Source organism: Styela clava, chromosome 15 (genome assembly GCF_964204865.1).
Source record: "Styela clava chromosome 15, kaStyClav1.hap1.2, whole genome shotgun sequence".
NCBI classification, from domain to species: Eukaryota; Metazoa; Chordata; class Ascidiacea; order Stolidobranchia; family Styelidae; genus Styela; species Styela clava.
Genome location: NC_135264.1, coordinates 5,509,551 through 5,536,568, shown reverse-complemented (window position 1 = coordinate 5,536,568; position 27,018 = coordinate 5,509,551). Strand labels below are relative to the sequence as shown.

Sequence of the window (27,018 nt, the reverse complement as noted above, 5' to 3'; positions counted from 1 at the left end):
GAAATTCTTCTGATTTTTTCTTCCAATGCATTAATGGGTTTTCGTCAAAATGCAAACTATCGAATAGCATTCGAAATCACAAAATGAGGTATTGTTTACGACCACGACTGAAAAACTGTCTGAGTGTCTTAACGGATGCGAAAAGGCATATTGTTACGTCACTTTTTCGGATCTTGCTGATTGACTAATGCTACGAAATAAAAAAGGAAGGCGATTCTCGCAAAACAATCCTTGGAAAAATATTTCGCCCTTTTCGTGTCATTGCGGGCCAGATGAAAGGACGGCGTAGTTTGGTGACCCCTGGTCTAATTGAAAGTGTAATTGAGCCAAAATTTTAGCAAATTACAGTTACACAGAATGAAAATGCCTCAATTACATTACAATTACACGAAAAACTGTAATTAATTACATCGATTACAAATTACAATTGATCCAACTCTGCATGGGACACGTGGAAGTGTGAGCCATTCGTTTAGCGTGCAATGCCTTGCGAAAGACTTCGCTACAAAGGCTGAGTCCATTCTAAGAATCCTAGTCTATCGGCAAGACGACGACATTCGTAAAATTGTTGCGTCATGCTAAGATGCCCTTTGCTCAAAAATATCTTCTTTCTATAAGGAAAATGCTTATACTCATGAAGCTATGCTCTATTTCAGGGTTGTACAACCTCCCATACAGGAGGGCCAGATACGAATAACTGGGTTGACCGCAGATCGCATCTTTGTTTAATGAAGATTTTGTAGTTTTGTAAAACACCAAATTTTCTGAGGGTTCTATACAGACTTGGCAAGATTGTGCATTCGTGAAACTGCACGGCTGGGCGTGATTTGGTTCCAATTCTCAATCAAAAAAGATGATTGACAAGCACTTAGCAATTGCTTTAATATTCGGTTATCAATGAAGGGGTTTATGAAATTTAGATACATTTGCCTACCTAGCGAATTTCATTTAAAATATAACAAGCTGACTTCTAAAAACTCAAATTAAACTTTCCAATAAAGCCAAACCTAATTTCAACAGGATGCAATTAACTTCCAATTACCTACTCATTTCCTCGAAACTTCAGATTTTGCTGTACTCGTTAGCATTGGACGTCTTGTTTACAATTATTATTGATGATTTATCCAGTGCTCATTTTTTCTTTTTGCAAAACTGCGAAAGTGGACTTACGTCTGGAATTAGGAAATGATTACATATATCTGGTTTGATAATAAATAAAATTAAAACGTAAAATATAGTCATGAGAACGATTGGATGGCGTTGTTTCAGTGGCTATAGTTATATGAGATTTTGTATAATTTGCCTGAAAAAGTGTCGGAGTATTCGTAGGATTCAAGCCTGAGTGCATTTCGGAAGCATAGGAAGCATTGAGAAATCCCCCGGCGCTGTGTAAAGTGCGGGAGACAAATTGAAGAAATCACTGAATGTTTCGGCGCATTCCCCAAGCCTTCGTCAATTTCATATCCACTTGCCAACGCTTCGTTTGTCAATTATCGCAATTAAACTAAAAGGTAACGCATTAATAGCGGGTATAATTTTTGTTAGGTAACCTATTTTTCAATTCAATTCATCTCAACGTGGTCAAAAAATGATAGTATGTTACTTGAGTATCACGGTATAATAAGAGAAACGAAACAAGTATTATGCCGTAATACAGGGGTCGGCAACCTACGGCCCGCGGGCCGGATTCGGCCCGCGACGCTTCACTAAATTATGGTAACAAAACATTCGTTTTGACAAATATATTTTTTGTATTATAACCTAACGATTATATAATTCACAATTACTCGTTTATTGAGCATATAATTTAATTATAATTAAGCAAATGGCAACAAAACGCAGAAAAGTTGATGCTAAGTGCAAAGGGTTCAATGGCGCCGAAAATATTCAAATGGAATTTTATGAGATGCAATGAGGAAATAAATCTATATTCTATTCGAGAGATGTATCACTGCTTAATTTTTATGATAAAAGAGTATCATCCGTTCGATTTTTCAACTTTCTAAAAATATGTGCGGCCCGCCAATGACTTGCAACCTTAATTTTGGCCCACGAGCGACAAAAGGTTGCCGACCCCTGCCGTAATAGATTTGTAGTAAGATTGCACGCTTAGATCAATGTATTCAATATACTGTGACCGTATTATTGGTTTGGGTACCCGTTCCGTAATGTTACCTTTAATTATCAGGGATGCCAAATAGTCCTTTAACGTAAGATTTAAGTCAATATATGAAAAAAATAATGAATTTTCCTCTCAAAACTGCTCACACCTATTTTTGATGAATTGAAAGCGTCACACTCTGATACGATGGCCCAGTTGATATCCTTTTTATGTCATATTTCAAAGCAATTTGAGAAACGTGGCTTTTTGTGGAACAAACGAAATGGCATGCCCATTATGCAATATACAAAAAAAGATTATCGGCCAGGCGCAAATAATTTTCCAAAACTTCCCTTCAACGTTTGCAGATCATATATATATATATATATAAATTTATTGCAATTTGTCAATATTAATATTGATTGATCACGTCATAGTCCATTACTTAGCTTGAACTTCTGCAAACATTGCAAGATCATTTGCATTGGAAGAGCGACAAAACGATATGCGATAAACTAGCTATTGTTAATATAAAAAAGCTAGAGTATATCAAGAAATCTTTATGAATCTATTTAATATATCCATCATAAAAAAAACTCTCGATTTGTATAAGTTATTATTAATATTGTTGTAAAGTATATATTTTACAAATGCTGGCTAATGGATATTATATGTAAACCATATAAAATTCGTCTATTGCTTCTGTCTCATTTTCATTTCAACAAACTTCAAAGAATATTCATGACCTTTCCAGTCATACCAGACAACAGAGATTGCGTATTGTGCCTTTCCACCTTTGATATACAGCCCATTCAGATTTGTTTTATGACAAGCTCCGTACCAGAACGCTCCCTTGAAAGTGACAGCACAGTTTTTGTCACGATATGTATCATGATCTGCGTCTTTAGTTGTGAAGGGTCGTCGTTGATGTTGGGCGTCTCCTAAAGAATTTCCAGCATTCCCACTGTATTGACCGACCGTTAAGCGATAATTCGTTGAAGAATCGCCGATTGAAAATGTTCTGAAAATATTAGAGCATACAAAAACAATCAATTATAAACGTGATTTTAAATTAACATGAATGTTCGAAGTTATACCCATATTTTGCATAGGCTTTGTTTCCTTCCCAGTCTTCCATGTCTACTCTGAGTTCAAACGTCTTGCCTTTCAACATCTGGTGGATATTTTCTAAACCTAATAAAATTTTGTAGTTTTTCTCAAAATGAATTAAAATTACACGTTAAAATCGGGAAATGCGAATTGAGAACCCTATGATAGATCATTCTTCGTAACAAGTTAAAAACTCGAAAACTATAAATTTTACATCGACACAACCCGAGATAAATTCTTAAGATCCCAGATTAGTAAGATTCCCACGGAAATAACCTTTCCGTGAACAATCCTGATGAATGCGTTGATGCGTTTAAGAGGAATAAGTTAGGATATAACATATTTGTCTTATTCATCAATGGGAAAAATGAAATGTTTTTCAATAATTAAGTAGGCCTACATTACCGAGCGAAGCAAATTAGAACAAAATGATCAGAAACAAAAAAAAATCTTCTGCTGATTTTTCACGTATCCGGACGCACATTATCCATGTCCTTAAACGAAAAAAATGCACATCGCACATCTATTCGTATATTTATTGAAGGCCATCGATGGTATTTATGTGAATAGGCAAAACTCACCAAGCCAAAATTCTCCAATCGTATTTCCAAACCCATTTACATAATCATCCCATCCCCTATAAAAATCTTCAGAGCCATCCATTCGACGTTGAAATACCTTTGTGAAAACATCCAACTTTTAAGTCAAGTTTGATTTGTTTTGTTTTCATTATAAATAGAGATTTTAGATAATTTTTTATTTCTAAATTCTATTTTGATTAAGTGAATCGATTCAACTCACAATCCATCCTCCTTCATCTGTCATGAGATCACAGTAAACTTCAATCTTTTCAGAAACCGGAGTGGGATATATTTCAAAAACTCCTCCGGTTTCATTCCAAGAAAGAGAATTGAGTTTGTGTAATCCTCGACAACTATCCGGATAATAACGATCTAAATATAATTATTCAATTGTTCCGCGCATATTTTTAATGTCATGGTGTTTTTTCCTAAACAACTTTCCCATGACACCTTTTTCAGGCATAATTTTACTCTATGGTAACTATGGACAAAAGGGGGGTCGAATACACAATCAATTCGTGTCTAATATTCAAATTTATCGGTATTTTATTTTTCCATACAAAATTGCTTAAAACAAAATTTGCCAGAGCATACATTTATTTTATCGGTGTCAGAGAGCCGGTGCAAGCTTGAATCTTGTATTGGCTAAACAATCAGCGTTCAGCATATTTTCACATTACTTTTTCTAGTTGATTTAGATTTGTCCAAACGTTGCTGTCTTGTCGATTATATATCGAAAATAAATTTGTGTCGTCTACATATTCGCTAGATTAAAACAAGGCTCTATGTCAGGAATTAAATCCAATTTGATGAATGTATTGAGAAGATACCAACATAGAGTATTCAGGGGCGTAAGGGCAAAAGCTATTATTAGGCGAAACCTAACTGGGCCAACTATGGGATCGCTTTATGTCGTACGATTTAAATATTATTTTTACCTCTGAATAATTCTTCTTCCAACTTATTGTATTTTTCATTCAGACGCATTTCCTTTCTGCAATGTTGAAAAGAAACTAATCGTTATTACTAATTTACCAATATTACATGTGTATAAGTTGTGTGTTGATTATGGGTGCCGAAAATCGGATGCTTAAAAATGGGTAGTTGATTGGGCTAGATGTATTTACTTATTATACATGACTGTGCCAAACTGCATATACTGTATTACTTATTACTTGTTTAATTCTCAATTACATCTTTGCTATTCTAGCATGTAATTGCAGGTAATATTATTATTAAATATTTAATTTTGATTATATGAACTAATGGATAATCGTCTGCATCCATGAATATCAAAAACACCAGGACAAATGTATGAATTTAATGATTAATATAGTACCTGAAATGTCCACTGATATTTTGGTATTGACACGATTGTAATCAACGACTCCTGGCTCTCCTTTTTGTCCCGGCATACCACGTGGACCAGTTTTTCCAACCCGACCAGGTTTTGTGTTCTGATTGGCACATGATTCACTTTGGCCACCGCTTGTTTGATGTAGTTTGCAGTATTCGTAAATCGTTGTACAGAGTCCGGTGTCTTCTTGACTTAAGACTGAACTACTACTGTACAATAAAAGTACAAGAACGATGAATATGTCGTATGAGCTCATTTTACTGTTAATTTATCTGTAATATATAATATAAGTATATTTTTATTCAATTGAATAAAACGTTTTGTAAAATATACTCAACGATACTCGAAGATACATTTTAACTATAGTTAAAATCTCTAAGAAATGTTCGGTAAATTTTCCCCTCATTTTGTGGGTAAAAAATTACAAAAATGAGTCGGTAACGGATTTTACGAAAAAAAAACGGTAAATATTACAGGCATTGGGGGCGGGGCAGTATATAACACTGCGTGCGCACACTGCTAAAAGACAGCAGCCAATAAGAGGCGGTATTCAATCACGTGAATTATCACGCCATCCGATTCTTTGTCTTTTGACTTGTAAAATTGGACTTTGAGCGATGCTCTTTGTCCGTTTGTTGGTTATCGTCAGTTGTTATTGTTACCGTACCGGAAGCAGGATAGTTGGGCGATATGCAGATTTGGGTTTGCAAATGTCATAATGTATGTGTTGTGTTTGTTTTAGTGCCAACTATTACTGTCTAAATAGGATTCGATACTTCTGTACCGTAGAATACGATACTGATCTATCGTACCGTACCCTGGTACGGTACCGTACCCATCACCGGTCTTACTACTTACTGAATACAGCGCGAAACACCGCAAAGAGCGCGAAACAGCGCAAAAGAGCGCGAAACAGCGCAAAACAGAGGGCTCGCGCTGTTTTCCTCCGTTTTGCGCTGTTTCGCGCTATTTTGCGCTCTTTTGCGCTGTTTTGCGCTCTTTGCGGTGTTTCGCGCTGTATTCAGTAAGTAGTAAGACCCCCTTGTTTTGAGTTGGATTACCACGGCAGCAAATTAAAAACACAAACCAACGTATGTAGCCAGTAATGCTGTAATGGCTTGCTGGTGACACATTTTGGGTACTATAATTTAGAACATTTTCCATGTGGATATGGTTGGCTTTAGGGTTAGGGTTAGGTAAAAAGGGACCTCCAGAAGTGTGTGTGTGTAGCGGAATCAGGTTGTGCGACATATTGGTGCACATACTTCTGGAGCACCAAAAAGATAGATAAAATTTCGCATGATGACCAATAATCCGGTACATAACCTTGTAAATATACCGGAAATAGCGCCATAAAACCATGGCGAGAGGCGCCGTGGTTCTTTCGTGGCAGGAGGTGGTAATGACTGCGTCTCCTGTTTTGCGCTGTTTCCCTCTGTTTTGCGCTGGTTTCCTTCTGTTTCGCGCTGTTTTCCTCCGTTTTGCGCTGTTTCGCGCTATTTTGCGCTGTTTCGCGCTCTTTTGCGCTCTTTGCGGTGTTTTGCGCTGTATTCAGTAAGTGAGGCGCAGTTTTTACCACTTCATGGCAGCTCCTGCCACGAACGAACCGCGGCAGCTCTTGCCATGGTTTTATAGCGCTATTCAGTATTCAGTAATCAGTATTAACGGTATATTCACAAATTAATGTACCAGATTTTAATTGATCATGTGGAATTATATCTACTTAAACCCTAACCCTAACCCCAAATCAATCAAAACTGTATCCATAGGAAAAACGTTCCAACTTACACAATATTTGTCACCATAATAGACAGCCCTGTCTTTACGGCCCACCTGCCGCGGTTACGGCAGCAAAATTTTACCTGCCATTGGTTTTCAATTTGCTGCCGCGGTGACGGCAGCTCGACATTGGTTTGTGGCAGCTAAAAAGTCAGTTGCCATGAGTTTGGCCGTAGCGGCCATGGTATGGAAATACCGCCATGGTTTTGCGGCAGCTGCAGATGCCACAGAATACTTGAAACTGCACTTGCAGTAAGTAGTAAGACCCCCCATCACTGCATCATGTTTTGGATACCGGTACGGTACGGTACCGTTATATGTTTTTGAGATCAGACAAGAGCTAGGGTTTCCTAGTTTATATTTTTCGGACCTGCGGACTTGCAGCATTGCTTTTTACCCATTTCTGCATTTACAGATTTAGACTAACTGTCTGACTGTACCGATATCGGCCACGTTAAGGTCAACGGTACGGTAACTAATAAAATTTTGGTGATGTACGGTACCGGTACCTAACAGATAGTCTTAACTGATTCAGTGATTGCCGGTACATAAGTTCAGTAGTTATTGAAGTATTTTTTAAACTTAAGAATAACTACCGGTACAATGACTTCTGGACTTTATCAGTCTGTATTGGTATAAGGCTGCAAGTCACATTAAGTGTACCGGTACATCCCTTTTAAAGTTTGATTTGTTCCAGAGTTCATATAATCTGCAGCGAATGCCGATAATGTAGTAATAGAATATCGTATCCTGATAGACTACAGTTGTACAGTCGTAGCGGTATGTTCTGGTACATTCAGCATGAAAATGTTTGTGTATATTGTCTACTCTCTGACACTTTCTATAAATCGAAGTGCAAAAATAGCTAACAGTATGGTACCGGTATGTAAGCTGCTGTTTCTGTTTAAAATCTAGTGACAAAAACAGCCGATTGTTATTTTCCAGTGATATCTGGATATTGAGACCGCTGCTCTATTGATTGATTGATTATTGTCTATGGTATTACAATATTGTAGTAGACTAAATATAAAATCACAATTTTATTTTTGTTAACACAGTAACATCACATGAAAAGTATTTAAATTTTGATAATCCATGGAAGTTAATCTAAATTGCTGCATTGCTTCCTGTAGTTTCAAAGGAGATAATTTGAAAGAAATTTTGAAGCATTTGAAAACTCATACTAAATTTGGATCAGTGATTATTTGCCCTTATATAAACTGCTTGAAAGATTACAGCAATTATAGATCACTCTGTAGTCATATTTATCGTTGTCATAAATCCATACATTATCCAATATGTGGAGCAACATCTTCATCCATAGATACTGAAGCTGAAACAAACTTTTCCGACGTGGAACCAGTGGCAATATCAGAAAATCCTTCAGAAATATTTTATAAACAAAGTGCGCTTTTTTATGCATCTCTACAATATAGACATTTGGTTCCCGGTATCACAATTGACAAAATAATACACCAAAAATCATTGCTCATAATCAAACAAAGTGAAATTGTGTTGGATGTCATCAAAAATATCTCAACCAGTGGGGGTGTTCCTGAATCCGTAATTGAGGAGCTGCAGAGTTCTGTTTCTAATGCACTAATGTCAAATCCAATCAGTGATGGCACTCTCTGAACGAAATATTCTCCTGAACAATTTTACAAACGACAATTTCCATTTGTTGAACCAATATCTTTCAATATAGGGCGTTCTACTAACCGTGAATATTTGGAGCCGGCAACCTATGAATATGTCCCAATTTTACAGTCTATAAGAGCTTTGTTCAAATTTTCTTCTATCAGACAACAGTTTTTGAATCTCCCTTGCAATGATGGACATCAAGTAGATGTAAAGGATGGAGAAACTATTATGAATAATACATTTTTTCAATGTAATAACTCGTTACCTCGACTTCAAATAATCCTATATCAAGATGCTTTCGAAATTGTTAATCCCTTAGGATCTGCCAAAAGAAAGCATAAAATTCTGGCTTGTTATTTTTATCTGGGAAACATCTATCCATATTGTCGATCCAAAATAAACTCTATTCAGCTGGTATTGCTGGTGAAAGAAAAATATCTTGAATCTTCAAGTTTTGAAGATATTTTCAAGCCTTTGCTGAATGATTTGAAAATTCTCGAAACTGATGGTGTTGATCTTGGCTTCATCCATAAAGGTCGAGTGTGAGAAGCATCAGTCTAAAGCTCCAAAAACTTTGAGATTTCTGGATCTCTTGGCATGTTATTTCAAAGAGGAATTATCATCCATTTACCAGATATTTGATGTGGGTAGAATTTTGGAATTGTGTAAAAAAACTACTTATTCTTCCTAGTGAGGTTTATTTTAAATTTGTAAGTTAAATATTTGGTCAGGTCCATCTGGCAGTGAACGATATGGGGTGTGATATTTGGGAATTTTAATGATATATTTTATCATATACATTACTCAATCCTTTATTTTATCCATCTATAGGAAGATGTAACAGACGAGAGAATATGTGAGGTTGTGCAGCCAACACCAACAGTTATCATTCGTGGTAAGAAAGTTTTTTTTGTTTAAATTTATCAGAAAAACGTTATAACCTATACACTTCATGATATTGGTCTGTATCTACACAGACATCCCATGCTTTTTGACATAATGTGAATGATCACGGCTAATATCCAGAACGCCATTTGTGCCCACAATGTGGAAAAAGACAATTTCTTTATATCCGGTCTTTACGCATATATGTTGATAAAAATTGTAATGGAATATAATTTGAATATATTTTCAGGCACCTCTCTTATCAATGCTAGCAAGCTACATGTAATATTGGAAAAGTCTGTATATATTGAATGTGCAGATTTCTTCGATGCAGTGACATGCGCCTTTGGATCTTATTACGTTTTCAATATGCAATACCCGAAAAAGGCAAAGAAAACGTACGAGTTTGTACAACGGTGAGCTATTCTGAATGCTAGTTTAACAATCATATTATCACTTAATTAGATATACTCTGCGAGCATTCAGGCTTGCAAAGGCATTAGATTGGTTGGCGGCAAGTATTTAATGCTAAAAATATTAGAACTTAGTCAAAAGTTATTTTTATTTTTGTATATTTGTCGTTGAACCTGTTTACACATTCCATTTCAGATACTTCGCAGGAATTGGTGACAATGCCCCCCGCTCAAAAAAGAAGACTGATGAAAATAGACTACACCCAAAAGTTCAGGCCCTACTGGAAAAATTCCAATAATTCAATATACCATCAACAATGAAAACTTCCACAAACTTTATACAAAGAAACTTGCACTGCTTTGGACAGATTACACTTTTTCACTGTTTAAATTATATTTCAGATGATAATGTGACTTATCCATTTGACATATAAAAATTTGGAATTTTCTCATTTTAAGGTTTTAGCTGTTTTTATGAAATTTAGTTTTTTTTTCACTCATCCTATTCCTCAGTGTTTCTATTTTATGGTTTATCACTGTTTTTTTTATACAATTTTTTTCTTCAGGGTTTATTACTGTTTTCACCATTTCTTTCTTCATGGTTTATCACTGTTGTACAATTTCTTTCCGTTTCATTCGCATAGTTTCCAATTTCATTTTATTTGTAAATAAATTCGGTTTCTTATAATAGCCTGTAATATTTACTGATTATGTCCGGTAAAATGTAATGCCAGGAGGATAACGGTGATTTTTGCCGGGTTTTTGAATGTAAGTTCACCGGATTTTAAACGTAAATTTACAGGGTAGCGTCGGTAAATATTACTACGGATTGCCGGTAATAATTACCGGAAAAAACTTGTAAGGATTACTAGTAACATCCTGCGAAATTCACGGGTGATTAACGGCGATTTTACCGGAAATTCCTGTAATTTTTACGCTAAAATTGCATTAAAGTTTCGCAGCTGCATCCCTGTCATATGTAATGCCAGGCGATTACCGGTAAAAATTTCTTAGAGTGATAGTAACTAGTGGTTTATATTTAACTGGAATTTTGTCGTTCAATTACGCCTGTGTACCTTCTGCTACACCTAATGCTATTTAAGATATTATTATGAATATGAACTTAATACAGAAGTCTGATCTTAATTTTCTACACACTCTCAGCTATTTACGAGAGTTGGTAACTTAATTTTCGAATGCATTTAGCTCGCTCCAGTCTGTCCCTGGGGCGGTTAAATACACCATGACGTTATTCTAATCGTTGTTTTCCGGTCATTGAACTGCTTCAAGATATGCCTAATTTTGTTTGAAAAAACATCCTACTGAATAGAACGTAATGCTAGATTCAATGAATATAATGGTCTTCTGAAAAGTACGTCGAAGGCAGTTAATATCTCATAGCGGATACCACATCGGGGCCAATGTGTTGAGTTGACGCGTTTCCATAATACAGCTTTCTCGTTCATACTGTTACAGACAATTTGAATGTTCTTGAGATAGGAAGTGGCAGAGACCTGTGATCTACAAACCGAACGTTTTAATTTCTTACAATAAAAATTCTATTCAGTTATGGAAATCATCTCAATTCAAATCCATAAGCAAGTTTAGCTTTTCTACATAACTGGAAATTTAATAAAAAAACTTAAAATTTGACAGTTAACTGGACTAAATGAGTCAGTTAACAACGGCTGGTGTTAAAAGCACATGAGAAAACAGCATTGCCTCAATTCACGGGTGATAATATGAAAATTGGGTTTGTTAAGTTATTTTTTACAGAATTTTCATGTAAATTTGGCGTAGTAATACTCGTAACTGTCCTGATGGATTAGTCTAGTAACTAGCAAGAATAAAACTACTTTATTATAATGAGAAGTATTATATTCTTATTGATACTGAAATCAGACATAATTTGAATGATAAATTTAAGTCTAAATTTTGTATTCAGTGAAGCGTCGGCAGCACTTTTCGTAAATATTAATTTTCGTTTGCAGAATCGGCATTTGTAAACTTGCATTCAATAGCCATTGTTAAAATTATTGTAATTCGAATATGGTTGATTTATGAACAATATATTTTGATTGGGAACTATTTATTCACTGTCATCATCAGTCATAATTTCCGAAATATGTATTCGTTATAATTTATTGGCAGCACCCATTAGTTTTATTACAAGGAAAAATATGTGCAAATTAATTATCATTAAATGAGTGTACATTTGAAAAGGGAATGATACCTGGAATAGCGGTTAACCGTCAAAATTATTTGTAACCCGAGACCAAGAACGATTTACTGATTACCCATTCATTCCCTGTCCTAGTCTCATCTAATCAAATTATATCTATGTTTGAAAACTATGGTGTTTCTTCTTCTCCATCCTCCTTCATCTGTCCCTAATGTAACACAAGGAAATAGAAAGGAGCAAAATACAGTTTCGTCACAATTGTTTGCACTGGTTTCACAAATTATACGAATCAAAAGTATACAAAACTCAAATGGAACATTTCGGATAAATACTCAAGACCGTATACTATGAATGAATTAGTAATCAGGCTTGAAACCTGGGTAGAGTAATATCAAGAAAAGAATTAGTCGCATTGTATGCTATCATATTTTCTAAAAATAAAGACTCGTATGTAAAAAGGAATAGTAAGTCATTTTCTTAATCGAGTTGATATTCGTGATATCTGAATTATAAACAGCAATAGGTGCAGCAAAAAGTAAACATGCAAAATTTTACAATAATTTTTCACCCAAATGTGGAGCGTTTATTTCCTGTGTATATTTATTCTAATTATTTTGCAAAATATATAATTCTATTGAATTAACATAAACTTCTGCCAGCATATAATTTAGTAGAAACCCGAGCTCGTACGACACAAACATAAACCTATGTGTTAATCAGATAAGGGAATCGTAAGGTTCACTTACGTGTCATCACATATCTAATACATTATGTCCATTTCTTGATACTGTTAAATGCTCTGTAACAAATTAACCGATAATTTTGAATAAATTGACATCAACACTAAAAATAGTTTTCAACGTCATAATATTGGAAAATTCGATAACATTCTATTATTGACTTCCGAAATTAAATGTAGCCAAAATGAATATTTCGCATTTGATTATTAGCAATATGCATAATTCATCTTCTTGTATATGGATTTCCATCATGTGGATTGTTTTGCAACAATTGAGCCGGAGCAAGATCCTGCCCCGTGAAAACGGATGGTTTTAAGAGAAAAAAGAGAAAGACGATTTTAACGAGTAATATGAATTATATGTGATCCTTTTTAAAAAGCGATTCTCGAAAACAATTGTTTAACTAATTTCATCTGTCAATGATAATAATTTAGAAGTATGAGTTGTCTATGTGTCATAAGTTTATTGTCATATAATATCGATGGAAATAAAATCTTATAGAGACATTCGCTTGATACTTACTGTTATATCAAATTAACAGCTATTTCAGTTACACGCTAACCCATATTCTTTGATATTCTGGAGTCAGATTGGAATCTAGTTTAATTAGTAGTTAAAATTTGAGGCGTTTCAGCTCTTAAATTTTAATACCTAAATGGCTAGCGTTAGCAAGGTTTTTTGCGTTAGCTTGCAAAACCTTGTGTATAATTTGTGAAATCTGTGCAAGAAATTGTCGCGGGACTGTATTTAGCTTTTTGTTATTCACTTATATTACATTAGGGACGTGTACAGTAGTGTGTCGAGTCAGAGTCATAATATAAGCTGATAATTTTTCCACCAAAGTAGATATCCGGTTATTCATGTTTGACTCCGAACACCCCTATCAATGTAACCCAATACAGGCTCCTTTTGTATCACTGATATTAAGGTTGGTCGTGTTTTTGTTGCCCTGTATTTTATCTAATCAATACATTTCTGCTGGATATTAAAGTTTACCTATGAGAGCAAACCATCGAACTAATTATGTGGCTTTATAGCAAACCAATTCCTCGGAGGGTTTTACTTGCTTGGCAAGATTGCGTGTTCGTGAAACTGCACGGCTGCACAATCGTTGGTTCCACCATGGTTGCAATATTCAGGGTTATTGCACATAAATTTGAAAGATTTGGTTGCCTATGTTTCTAACGTCTACTCACTTTAATTATTTTTACCTTAGCCTATTAATCGAACGGATGTTGTCCATTGTCTCTTCATACAGGCGATGTTCTTACGCTACATCTTTTTCGACCTATTTTCTTTACTTTTATCTCATATTTGTTTGTATTAGTATATCTCATATTTTCAAGATTATCATCACGCTCAAATATATTGTTTTCAGAATTGTAAGAACAAGCATTATACAGGTCTATACACATTTATTACCATTTTTAATTTGGACAAGTTTTTACATAAAGCACTGCACTCCATTGGCAGTATATATCTTGTTCAGTTGCCATAAAGTCCAATCTCGCTGTCTATATGACAGCGATAAAGTATGAACAACACTCCTTGGGTGGCTAGACCCTTTGTAAACAGACTATCGGATTTCCAAAAGAGCATTGTCACTTCCTAAAATCATATATATGGCCATTGTGACCATTAAAACTACTTGAATCGCGGAGATAAAACGTTTGTATTTTACAAATGCTGAATAATGAAATATTGTATGTAAACTCATCGCATAATTCGGCTACTGCTTTTGCCTCATTTTCATATCAACAAATTTCAGAGAATAATAATAACCTTTCCAAGCTTTCCAGGTAACAGATATTCCATATTTCACATTTCCTCCATTGATATACAGCCCATTCAAATTTGCTGCATGATAATTTCCGTACCAGAACGCTCCCTTGTAAGTGTCGGCACAGTTGTAAGATACTATGTCATGATCTGCGTCTTTCGTTGTGAAGGGTCGTCCTTGATGTATAGGGGTTGTCCTTGATAGGAGTCTTCTAAAGAATTTCCAGCATTTCCACTGTATTGACCCACCGTTAAGCGATAATTTGTTGAAGAATCACCGATCGAGAATGCTCTAGAAAAAATAGGATATATAAAAACATACATTTATAAACTTGATTATAAAGTTTACATTAAATTGAAGGTTCGAAATCATACCCATATTTTGCATAGGCTTTGTTTCCTTCCCAGTCTTCCATGTCTACTCTGAGTTCATATGTCTTATCTTTCGACATCTGATAGATATTTTCTAAACCTAAAAATTTAATGTACTGGCTTCATAATGTATATCAGTAACACAAATACGGGCTTTTAAAATTGTTGTCCACATAGCTATATATGGTGCTCTTCACGTAATCGACTGATGTCATTACGTCTAACAGTTGCCGCGAGTTAATTTTCATTTTTTACCAGATTGTATAGATTCTATAGAATATCGTCATCCAGTTTCTGGTTTGCATAAGTTTCATGTTTCATACTATGATCAGGAGTTTTTCGTCAACCATTGAAGGTTGCATGGTAGGAAGCAATATATATATATATTTAAAATGGACGCGATGAAGTATATCTCGAGCATTTTTCAATTGTCAACATTTTTAGGAACTTGTTGCAGCAAAATAAGGTTGATGTCATTCAAGTGAATAAAAAACTCACCAAACCAAAAATCTCCAATCGTATTTCCAAACCCCTTTACATAATCATCCCATCCACGATAAAAGTCTTCAGAGCCATCCATTCGACGTTGAAATACCTTTGTAAAACATTCTATTTTTAATTATATACCTTATCGATTTAGTTTTAATTGTACGAAGATTTGGGATAGTTTTAATCTGACACCTTTGTCTGGATGAGTGTGCTTGCATGAGTTTTCATGGAAAAGATTGATCAGATAGATTTCCGATCACTGATGCGCTCGGAGATTTATATTAAAATATACGGTATATACTTGCGATAGCGATCAATTTTTCAAAAGAGTTCCACAGTAATTTTCGAAATAACTAAAAATAGTAGTTTAAGAAAAATGCAACTAGAAGAAACTACAAAAAAGAATACAACAACAATAACAAATAATAATATCAAAACTATCCATACGTCCATTTCGTGTTCAATATTAGAAAAGTACGCGACAAAATTGTTAAATTATAAATAACAATGAATCGATTTAACTCACAATCCATCCTCCTCCATCTGTCATGAGATCACAGTAAACTTCAATCTTATCAGAAACAGGGGTAGGATAGATTTCAAAAACTCCTCCGGTTTTATTCCAAGAAAGAGAATTGAGTTTGTGTAATCCTCGACAGCTATCAGGATAATAACGCTCTGAATTTTAAATTTACAATTATACCGATTTATTGACGAAACATATATTTTTTGTAGTATTAACTTTGAGCAATGACTATGAAGGATACAGGAAATGTGAAATGAATGCACGTTTAATCACTGTATATATATTTAATTTTATTTTTAATACAAGCTAGTTCATGTAAAACTATTAAGCCCTTAAGAATTTTATAGAAAGGCATCCGTAGTAAAATCTATAATGTAATACAAGCAATGCAATATATCGTTATTAAAAGCGACGTGATAAACATAATTACGATGCTGGCTTTAAAATATCACTCAGAGTAATAAGAGTAATAATTTAATATTCCAGATGCATAGGAATAAGTATTGAAGGTATTATTGAAGGTATTGAAAGTATTATCTGATTGGTACATCATTCTCCTCGTTCAACGTTTTCTTGATGTAGTTTGCAGGATTCGTACTTCGCTGTACAGTGTCCAGTATCTTCTTGACTATAATGGCTAACGACTGACCAACTGCATAATAAAAGTACAAAAACGATGGATATGTATGACTTCATCTTACTTCTAATTTATCTGTAAACAAAAAAGTATATGATAACTAATTCGAAGCATATTTTTATCAAAGACATATAATAATAATTAATACTTTAATGAATAGATACTTTGCAAATTTGCTATTCATATTCACTTGGAATATTACGGTTAATTTTTTGCTTGTATATTCGCTATACCTATACAACTGATTAATTAGTACTCTTAGCGTAGTTTTTTTTTCATTACTGTTTCAATTGCATGTCTTTCGATCTTTTTTGTGAATGCCACCTATACTGGTAACAATAAATCTTGATCCATCAAAAAATTTCAACGTTGTCCAAATTTCTACATATTTTGACCACGTTGAAATAAATTAATAAAAATGTTACCAAACGTAAATTACGCGTTTTTTGCGTTATCTTCTAAATTAGTTTTATACTCTCTGATTCAAATCCTTTATAATCTGTTAACTATTTCAAATAAAACTACAAAAAAAAATTATACAAAAAGAAATCGGAAGGTTAGGCAAAATGCTTAACCTCGCCTGTTTTTTTTTTTTTATCAGAATCAAATTGCGTACACACGCGTCTTTCTCGTCTATTTACTTGTTCTAAGAAGGCAAGCTAAAGTCTTTACATTCTGAATCTAAGGCATTGGGGAGTACGACTTGGTACTATCTCAAAAACAACCGATGCCTAACATAGTGTTACTGGTCATGTGAAACAGACAGCCTCTGCGATATATTTATATTTGTTCACTTACCGGAATTGAGCTCAAAGATTGCATGAGTAAAAAAAATAAATTGAAAAAAAATCTTAACTATAATATATATATAAAAACGGATCTCTAGTTTCAATAATTTAACAGGAGGCGCCACATTTCGCATGAAATTCCTATCATATGAAGGGGGATGGCGCCCGTGAATGTGCAATACAATACAAATGCAGACAAAATTCTATGGGAGAAACATAGTAGAAATTGTTCAAGGAGTTTAATTTTGTCCGATATGTCTGTTTAATGTATAACAACTTCCTTGATACGATATAAAATTAAATTGAAACTAATTTTATTTTTCATTATGTCAAATATCGGAAATTGTTTATTTTCTAAAGTATACAATTCATTCACCACACCTGCATAATTGTCATGAACTCAAGGGTTCCTCATTGTTTTCGCGATTTGTGAAAAACAGAAGACGAAAGGTTAATTTTAAATATGAACTGTAAAATTGCACAATTTACAACGGTAATATAATAAAGCTTTAAATCTAGGTAAAGCATATTGCCCAAGTTTGATGAGAATTAAATAGCTAAAAAATTCACGTGGTGGCGCGTTTAGAAAACCAGCAAAATTGGTCCACGAATGGCCGAATATAAAATAGAAAAAACCAATAGCATTTTGGTGACGTTTGCACTTCCATTGCTAACTGACTCCGTAATATGTTTTTGTGGGCGATCACAAATAATTTGTAAATATAGTTGGATGTCGTGTATTCATTTCACTTCACTGAAAGAATTGGTTTTCAGTCGACTTTATTTCGTGGGGTAAAGCACATATCTTCCCATCCTATTATATATCAAATGAAATCAGCTTGCGCCATTAATCGTTAATCAGGAAACATTAGTCAATTTTTTTGAAAGCGTAGGCTGTTTACAAGAAGAAAATAAACGCAAGATTTCATATTTTGAAAAAAAAAAAATGTATTATTTGAAGGTTTTTGTAAAGATGTTGTCGAATCAAATTTTAACCATGAGGATTACCCGTATCATCTTGTTAATATTGTTATGGCTATGATTATAGTTCTACTCTCTTTTTTGTTCGAAGGAGACTGATATGGGACTGATTATTCCAACCATTCTTGTACAAATATGTTGCAGGTATACTGTTCTCAAATGCGCCCATGAAAACTTGGTATTACTTAAATATTTTTTCCGAAATGAATGCCGATATATTTAGATTAAAAAATGCTTTTCAAAGTCAACCGTCTAAGCAAGGGCTATTACTATATGACCCTATTTCCACAAGTGAGCAATTTGTTATACATGAACAATGCCTCAAATCTAATGTGGCCGTTGTTGTTTTTATGTGCAAAGGAAGGCTAATAGAAGTAAAATTTTCGATATTTGAGTATATTTGGTATAACACGAAATGCTAAAGTTGTTAAAGCAGTAAGGGTTGGACAATTACCAACGGTTTATAATATTTGACTATTCAAAATATGAAAATATGAAAAAATATTGAAATCATCAAAACAATACGTTTTGAATAATTTTCAACTGTTTATGGTAATTGACTTTCGATATGTTATCTATTTTTGACTGTCGCATAAATTTGCAAATATTATTACTGTGACACCATTAAATGTGAACGTCCGGCGACATATTTCTTGACTATTTGCCAAGAACGTCATAACTAGTCGTTTACATTTATTTGCTACGACGACTATACTGCTTTTCACCAACGTAAATGATCTCTAGTGAGAATGTTATTTCTAGCAATTTAATAGTTAGCAAAGAAATGTTTTTGAATATTCCGAGAAATGAGTGATTTTATATTCGGGCGGGTCATGAACGTGCGGTCCCACTACTCGCAAACTCAAATCGAACATCGAAGTAACCCCGCGACGGTGAGTAATCCTACCGCACATTGTCACACTTTTCATGAGATTCGAACTTAGGTAGCAAGCTGCGTTGCTTGCCACCTATCCAAGTGTTACGTTGTAAACGTACGTTGTTTACAATTTTATCGTACATTTTGCCTCTGTGTACAGTGCATCGTGCGCTGCCTTGTAAATAATCATTGTAGAACCGTTATTACAATTATTCCCTTTGCTTGTAGCGTAAATTAGTAATTTTATCTGTTGTCTGGTTTAGCGTTTTCCTTTCCGTCATTTTTGCATTACGTATTCGTCGTGTAATAGCCGAAGATATTTGTCCGTATTGTTGACTGTTAACTTATCTTTTATATATATATATATATTGTAATTGTATAAGCCACTCGGATCGGAAAACGTTTGGTAAGAAATTAGCCTTTTGTTGTTGATAAATGCTCTGTGACTTAAGTTAATCAATTGTGTTTTATTCATTTAAGAAAACCGCTGTTATTTGCCAAGTGTATAAAGAAGAAGCTGATTTATGCATGTGTCTTATTTGTGGATAGAGGGGCTGAGAGTGGCGCATTCGATACGTTTTCATTGTGTCTTGTCTATATAGATTCCGGGCTATCAAAAGACGTGACATCAAGAATATCCTCCGACGTTGTATTAACAACACACCCAGATTTAGGCGAATAGCGGTCTTCTATAAACTTGCTTTTGACTGTGTTCAGCAAGACCGTGAGCTATGTTTCATGATTTATCTTGCCTTTTTCAATCAAAACTTCTCTCTAATATGTCGAATAAACATTGTTCTTAAAATCTTATGACTTTGGTGCAGGCAGCCTAATAACTTGGCGATAAAGCTACGCGATAAGATAGGAAGTCGGAGCAAAATTTTTTCTTACATTTTTAAAATCATAATTCTGGCAGCGTGCGCAACTGCTGAAACGCACTGACTTGCCCTAGATTTACAACGATTCAAGGGATATTACAATAAAAATTAAAAAAAAGATACATATATATATATATATATATATATATATTTAAAATCAAACCCGAATTGTAATGAGCATTCGTTGCATTCCCTTTTTCAATCCTGTACCAAGTTAATTGAGAATGAGCGTGAAAATGAAATGGCGCGTGGTAGAAACATTTGAATTGAGACTTGTCTCGCCGTCTGGTGAGTAGTTGGATCATACGCCTTTTAACACGAACGGATATATAACCACTAATTTTCCATGGTGGTAATCCAGAAATGTGTCCATAAATGTTTTGCATGACGTTCACATTTAGCGATGTCACAGAAATAATATTTGCATATTTATGCGACAGACAAAATAGACCATACAGTATTTGGAAAGGTAATTACCATAAAGCGAATAAAATAATTCAATCCTTACTGTTTTGACAACTTTAGCATTTCGTGATTTACCGAACATGCACGTACATGACCTTTACATTTACCGGCTTCACAGGAAAATTACTTGCAAATTCATGCGATTTTTTAATTCATAAAATAAATAGCTTCAGTTCGTTGAACAGTCGGGGGATTTCAAATGTCATATTTTGAATAATCAAATATTATAAACCGTTGGATATTGACCAACCTATACTGCTTTGATAACTTTGGCATTTCGTGTTTTACCGAATATCCTAAAATGTCAAAAATTTTACTTTTATTAACTTACTGTTGTGTGCGCACAAGAACAACAATGGCCATATTAGATTTGATGCATTGTTTTTATATATTGTTTCATTGATGGAAATACGGTTATATAGCCTTTGCTTAGACGATTAAGATTAAAGCTTTTTTTTTCCATCTAAATATTTCGACATTTATTTCGAAAAATATATAAAAGGATACCAAGTTATTATGGGCACATTTGAGAACAATATACCTGCGACATATTCGTGCAAAAATGGTTGGAATGAAGATCGACATATTTTTGGCTGCGATATATTTTTCGGGAGAAACGGCAACTTCTCAGCTCTGCTCCAAAACAGATTAATATCAAGCTATTGACTGGGACAGGGTAAGAAATCTTGGAAATTTATCAAAAACTTTTTCTGTTGGTATAATATTTTGACGAAGTCGCACATTAGTCACTTTTAAAATGAAGAATAAAAATGAAATATTTTAACCTTTTTTAATAATGTAATAATGCTAACTATTGCTAATAATGCTAACATTGGATTATATTTAACCAAGGCAACGAGATTTAAGAATTTCGACGATCGTTTTTTGTTTTCAACAGTTCAATATTCTCAATTTAACTACTATTAAATATCAAGTATGAGCCAGTGTGTTTATTCTGTGCGAGAACCATTTTCAATTATAAAACCTTGATGTTCTGTTACCGGTTTTATCGTTTTATATCAGTCCGGACTTGTCCTTGCTCAATATATTTTCCACAATGCCTCGCAATATTTCGGCCAAATATGATTAACTGTCTTTACCAAATGCGGCAACTTATTTTGATTCTTGAATACCACCGACACTCGACCAAATTTGTGTCAATCTTGGCCGATAGGATCGTCGACTTGAGTTGGAAAAATAAGTCGATTTCTTCGTGAGTGCAAAATAAATGTCACAATATGCATTTTTTTGCGATATAACCTCGTATTTTCGGAAAAGCCATGTCATATAAGTACGTTATTTAAATTATGCGCAAATAATTAATTTTTGATCTAAATTTGTCGCAAATAATGTTACAACATTTAGGCCGCGAAATGATTTAATGTAATATGAAGCATGGTAATGGGAATAACGTCAATAAGTCGGCATCAATAATTATTATAAAATGCTGACTAGGTAGTAAAGTCGAATAATGTTAAAAACGGTGCAATAACAAGTCTTCGTCGCGAGGCAAGCGCAAGTATAATCAAACGAAAGAATACGCTCGTCGTGCCATTGATAAATTGGAAACCCGACGTTTTTTTTTAATACGATTTAAAAAAAGTCAACTATCGTTTCATAAATATCCGTATACCAGTGTCGGTAATGATAAAATTGATCGCATAAAATTGGGACGGTTAATTTGCAAAAATGATAAAGGAAATCAAAGCTAGCACAAAAGATAAAAATCGGAATAAAATTAATTTGAATTCACTCTTCTCTTGTCTTAACATCTGTCGCCGGCGTGTAGTACTGTCAGCAATATGAAAACCCAAACTCGATGTCCCAATCGAAAATGAAGTGAATTCAATTGGTTGTTATGATAGGTTTAAATGTGTGAAAAAATATCGCAATTACGGGGTCATTACGAAATCTATTTGGCCGTAATTACGGAATTGATTTTTGTCAATTACGTGCAAGCCTAAAAAACAGACGAGGCCGTAATAAAACCTCTACAATCTAACCACAAGCCCTACGACTAAAAAACAGCACTCAACAGTAAACCAGACAAACACAACATTGAGAGTCGGCAAACTGCGGGCCAAATGCGGCCCGCGAGCTAATTTGTTGCGACTCTCGAACCACTCGACATTCAATACATAAAACAAAAATTGATCCCAAATTTATTATTGTCCCTACACGAATTTATGTGGTGACAAGTGCTGCTGTACGGCGCTTCTTATGAAACAAGTGGCTTCAGTTGTATGTCGTTCGAGTTAATTTCGATTTTTAAAATTTAAAAATGTCCGGAAAACGGAGCGACAAGGGTCGAGCATTCCAAAGTGCTCGGACGGAAAAGTATTTTCTTTCGTGGGCATTACAAAACCAGTTTGCCCGATATGCCCAGTCAGCATCGCAGTTATTAAGAGTTTCAATGTTTTAATTAAACTCGTTACAAAACGAGTCGTCGAAATTTCGATCCCGAAACCCGGGACTGCGCCACAGCTCATCTGTGCGTTAGGGCAAAAGGTGTAAAGTCCACGTTCGGAAGAACATATGGCCTTGAGCAGCTTTATCTGAAATGCATTAAACTTAGATTAAAATTTGTACTCGCTTGTCAGATCATCACTTGGACGACGAGTTGCCATAAAAACATCATCTTTCACATTAATAATAGATAAATAGAAACAATGTATTGTTGGATAATATATTAAAAAAACGCTACATACACATCTCATTGGGACAGGCGAGAAGGGCAGCAATGCAAATGCGCCATAAATTGAAGTTTAATTAATGTAGCGATTGTTCGAAGGCGGAAATATTGCGGCCCGCGCGCTACCTGAAACGTGTATATTTGGCCCGCAAGAACATGAAGGTTGCCGACCCCTGCACAACACTATTGATCAGCAAGTCTGACTTCATAAACAATTGCCATGTCAGTATGTTGCAATAATGCTGGGCCAATTATTTTCTCTACGCCCGTATAGGAATGTCTCTCATCAGTCCGAATAAGATCTCCCCAACAATTTGATGCAAGCATTGTTAACCGGAAATCTTAATGTGAGGCCTGGTTATCAATATTAATAACTACAAAAACGATATAATATCGAAGTAGGTTAGATGTACGAACCATGTTACGTGTGTCAATGTCTCGAATATGAGAACAGTTAATGGCCATCAAACAAATACAGATATCGCATTAAATAGCATAACCGTCGTTTTTAGTAAATTTCCTAATGCGTATGATTTATTGCATAGGCTTAGTTTATTTGTATAAAGGTGGTCCGCCAAAGTTTTGTCAGGCTTTACCGGTCCGTCAACCGAAAAAGGTTGCCGACCACTGGTATAGTTGACGAATTGAGAAGTTGAATTCGACAATATACAGCTGTACACATTTTCGTTCTTTTTCTTGTACACAACCTTCGTATTCAGATAAATTAGCTATAGGACCCCGATTAACGAACGATTCAGGGCGGTACATGCAGTGGAATTCAAATAATTTTCAAGTGTATTTGTATTTCAGTTCGGCAAAATAAAAGGAACATGGTTTGATGGACTTGACATTCCGAATCCTGGTAATACTGGTAAATTTCCGAGAACATGTCATGATATACATCATTTCGAAGCACCAGAAGATGGAGTTATGTTCAACCTAACTCTGAGCGTTCGCGGGTGAACTAGCAGTAATCTTATTCAAATATAGACTGTCTAGTTTGATCGATTTGTGTAAACTGTAAAGTTCTATGAGTGCATTTGACAGAGCAAATCACGTAGCAGCGTTTTTGTTTATTTGTTTGCTTAATTTATAACCTTTGTTAAAGGCTATTCAACAAGAATACAATGGATTTCCAGTTACACTTTATCCGAAGAGAGGGCGAAACATACATCATAGATCAACAACTCAGTGAGCGCAATTTGTATCATTGTGAATTGTAATCAACAATGTGACAAAGACACAACATACAGAAAAAATAGTTCTACATTGAATTAATTTTGTAGTATTTCTAAAAAAGCATTTTATAATTTCTTATCCTAGGCGAGCGCTAATCGCACCAAATCGCAATTCCATTTACTGTTCCATTACTTGTGTATCTAGTAAACTTTTCAGCCACACAATTTATCGAATTAATTTCATCTGTAAAAATAGGCACTTAAGCTCAAACCCGCATTAGCAATATATATTACTGATAAGACAATGTCTTATTTACCGAAATTCTCAAATTTGCATCGACGTAGCGTATTGAAAACCTGCTGTTAGAAATATAACACACTGTATTCTCGACATTAATGAACATAACCAATATTTTATTTTTTAGAAACTTCGTTTCTGGCAAAACTCAAGAAGTTGTATTTTGATACCCCAGGTGGTGGCGCAACAAATGAAGAGCTAGATACTTGTAAGTAGAAATTGTTGGTTTAATTGCGGATATATATATACTAATATATAGACCCAAGACTTGCCGCATTCTGCTTTGACCGTCTAGAACAGGGTGGTCTGAACCCAGGCCCATTTTCCCAACCTTCATTATCTGTAGCCCGCGTCGCATTCGGCGAGTAATCAAAAAATCGCATTTAGTGTTGTTTCGTAATAACATTTACCAGAAAAAGCTTTTGTTGTTTCATCGCTAATGTCACTGAATTGTCTGAGTTATGACTAACTGAGGCAACTAGCGAAGTTGAATGATGTTCTCGGCAGGCTTAATTGTTATCTGTCTGTCTATCTTTTTGGTCAGGAATATATGCTAACAATTTTGGCATCGCAGAGAACTTAAAATTGAATGCGGATTCTGATAGCTTAGGTTGGCTATGCCTGATAACTTAATATTAATGTTAAAGTCTAACAATATAATTAATGCCAGGTGTTTTTTGCAACCAGCCTAAACATAATTGCAAAAAATGCTGCCTATATATATTAGAAATTACCCTCAATATTCGGAAGCACTTACATTAGCGGAAGCCCTTTTTCAGTTTGAAAGAGTTTGAAATCTTACGCTAAATATAAATATAGAAACACATTTGCATGTTTTAGTAAGTTTTTGGTGGTTTCTGCATGTTTTGCTGGATAAATGACTACTTATCAATTTGTTTCCATAATTAAAGCGTTTGTTTTGTATTGAACTGTTTACCTATTCTTGGCACTATTGTGGCCCGCGAACAATGCCCCTAGAGCCGACAATCTTTTATTAAGTATTTCCATGGTTTATCACCTTGCAAAATTGCAATATTTGGACCAAGGTTTACATTTATTAGCTCCCACTTACAACTATCATTTCAGATGCAGACAACCTATTTCGAGGCGAGTATTTCTTCATGACAGATTACGACACTTATTTTGTCATGGGATTCTGCACACCAATAGGTAAATACAATAATGTTACATAGTGATGTATAAAATTAGTACATGCAATGATATTGCATTTTGCATTAAATATTTTCAGGATTGAAGGGATTTTCACACTTCAGAACCATAACTCCGACAGCAAAGGCAATTTATAATATGTGGAATGTATTTGCCAGTCACAATCAAGTAACAAGTATAGGATGGGAAGATATGTGCTTTGCCTGGCAGTAGTAAATTCGATTAAAATGTACTTCTTTTGATATATTCACTTTATAAAGTGTTGTATTTTGATTCAATATTTCATCGTTATAAAACAAACTCAACGACATCAAACTATATTTGAATATGGAAGTTATTGTATATTAATATCATGTCAGTAGCAAACCTTTATTAGATTCAACGTCATCAAAGTAAACAAACAAATGTGTACGTATAACTCGCAGATTGCAAACTGTTTTCCAAAGTACATATTCGAAATTCGGCAACATTAAAAACTCCTACATGGGTACATTTTAGAGTCTAATATATCTGGTATTTGTTACCGAATTCATAGATTGAACTTTTTATATGAATCATTTGTTGCTTTGGTTTACACATGCAAATAAATGACAACTCATGCTGCATTAAACTATTTGTCTCTTGGTCGTTACAATTGTGTGTGATTATTCTCTGTTTAATGCAAGATCTACAGGTTTACAGAATATATATACTATATACCGTAATAGCCAATAGTCCATAGCTAACCTAACAAGCATCGCTGCAACGGCTAGTCGGTTGCGGCCTTCTCGCCAACCACGTTTGTTGACGTGTTTTTCTCAGCGTGAGAGAACGTGTACGGGAAAGTCAATCATATCTTTGGCGTTCCGAAGGATATTGACGTCAAGGATCGATTGGGCAGGTTTTCACATTCACTTTTTTGTTTTAACCGGGGTAGTTCCCAACCTTTTTCTATATTTTCCTGTATCGGGTAGAATTTTGCGATGGAGAGACTTTATACAACTTCTTTTCTGCCAGAAATACTGTAAATACTTCGTTACAGTACCCATCACTGATTTTAATAAACTGGCGCTTTGGCACGACATAGCGTAATTAAAGCCGAAATTGTTGGCGCTCGGAA

The 27,018-nt window shown here is 34.7% G+C and overlaps 3 protein-coding genes and 1 pseudogene across 3 annotated transcripts; 2 read left to right on the top strand and 2 right to left on the bottom strand.

Annotated features, from left to right (window-relative positions):
• Nucleotides 1–2,546: 2,546 nt before the first annotated feature.
• On the bottom strand, nt 2,547–4,174 carry LOC144411810 (fibrinogen C domain-containing protein 1-like; the record flags this gene model as incomplete). Its single annotated transcript, XM_078109410.1, has 4 exons — nt 2,547–3,122; nt 3,199–3,295; nt 3,793–3,889; nt 4,013–4,174. Coding segments are annotated over 4 exons (684 nt in total), but the record flags the coding sequence as incomplete, so codon positions are not given.
• Nucleotides 4,175–8,960: 4,786 nt separating this feature from the next.
• On the top strand, nt 8,961–10,557 carry LOC144411896 (uncharacterized). The gene is made up of 4 exons (XM_078109586.1): nt 8,961–9,212; nt 9,401–9,464; nt 9,705–9,870; nt 10,064–10,557. The coding sequence occupies exons 1-4, from the start codon at nt 9,075–9,077 to the stop codon at nt 10,164–10,166; spliced, it is 471 nt and encodes a 156-aa protein (XP_077965712.1). The 5' UTR covers nt 8,961–9,074; the 3' UTR covers nt 10,167–10,557.
• A 3,961-nt stretch (nt 10,558–14,518) lies between these two features.
• On the bottom strand, nt 14,519–16,114 carry LOC144411809 (ryncolin-1-like; annotated as a pseudogene).
• Nucleotides 16,115–21,089: 4,975 nt separating this feature from the next.
• LOC144411667 (uncharacterized) lies at nt 21,090–26,411 on the top strand. The gene is made up of 6 exons (XM_078109626.1): nt 21,090–21,257; nt 24,084–24,232; nt 24,382–24,464; nt 24,877–24,957; nt 25,836–25,919; nt 25,999–26,411. The coding sequence occupies exons 2-6, from the start codon at nt 24,204–24,206 to the stop codon at nt 26,130–26,132; spliced, it is 411 nt and encodes a 136-aa protein (XP_077965752.1). The 5' UTR covers nt 21,090–21,257; nt 24,084–24,203; the 3' UTR covers nt 26,133–26,411.
• Nucleotides 26,412–27,018: the final 607 nt, after the last annotated feature.

Coding starts and splice junctions, on each gene's coding strand:
- LOC144411667 (XM_078109626.1), top strand. CDS start 24,204: ATGTTCAACCTAACTCTGAGCGTTCGCGG. Junction 24,958..25,835: donor AAATGAAGAGCTAGATACTT/GTAAGTAGAAAT, acceptor CTATCATTTCAG/ATGCAGACAACCTATTTCGA. Junction 25,920..25,998: donor GGGATTCTGCACACCAATAG/GTAAATACAATA, acceptor AAATATTTTCAG/GATTGAAGGGATTTTCACAC.
- LOC144411896 (XM_078109586.1), top strand. CDS start 9,075: ATGGTGTTGATCTTGGCTTCATCCATAAAGGTCGAGTGTGAGAAGCAT. Junction 9,465..9,704: donor ACCAACAGTTATCATTCGTG/GTAAGAAAGTTT, acceptor ATATATTTTCAG/GCACCTCTCTTATCAATGCT. Junction 9,871..10,063: donor ACGTACGAGTTTGTACAACG/GTGAGCTATTCT, acceptor ATTCCATTTCAG/ATACTTCGCAGGAATTGGTG.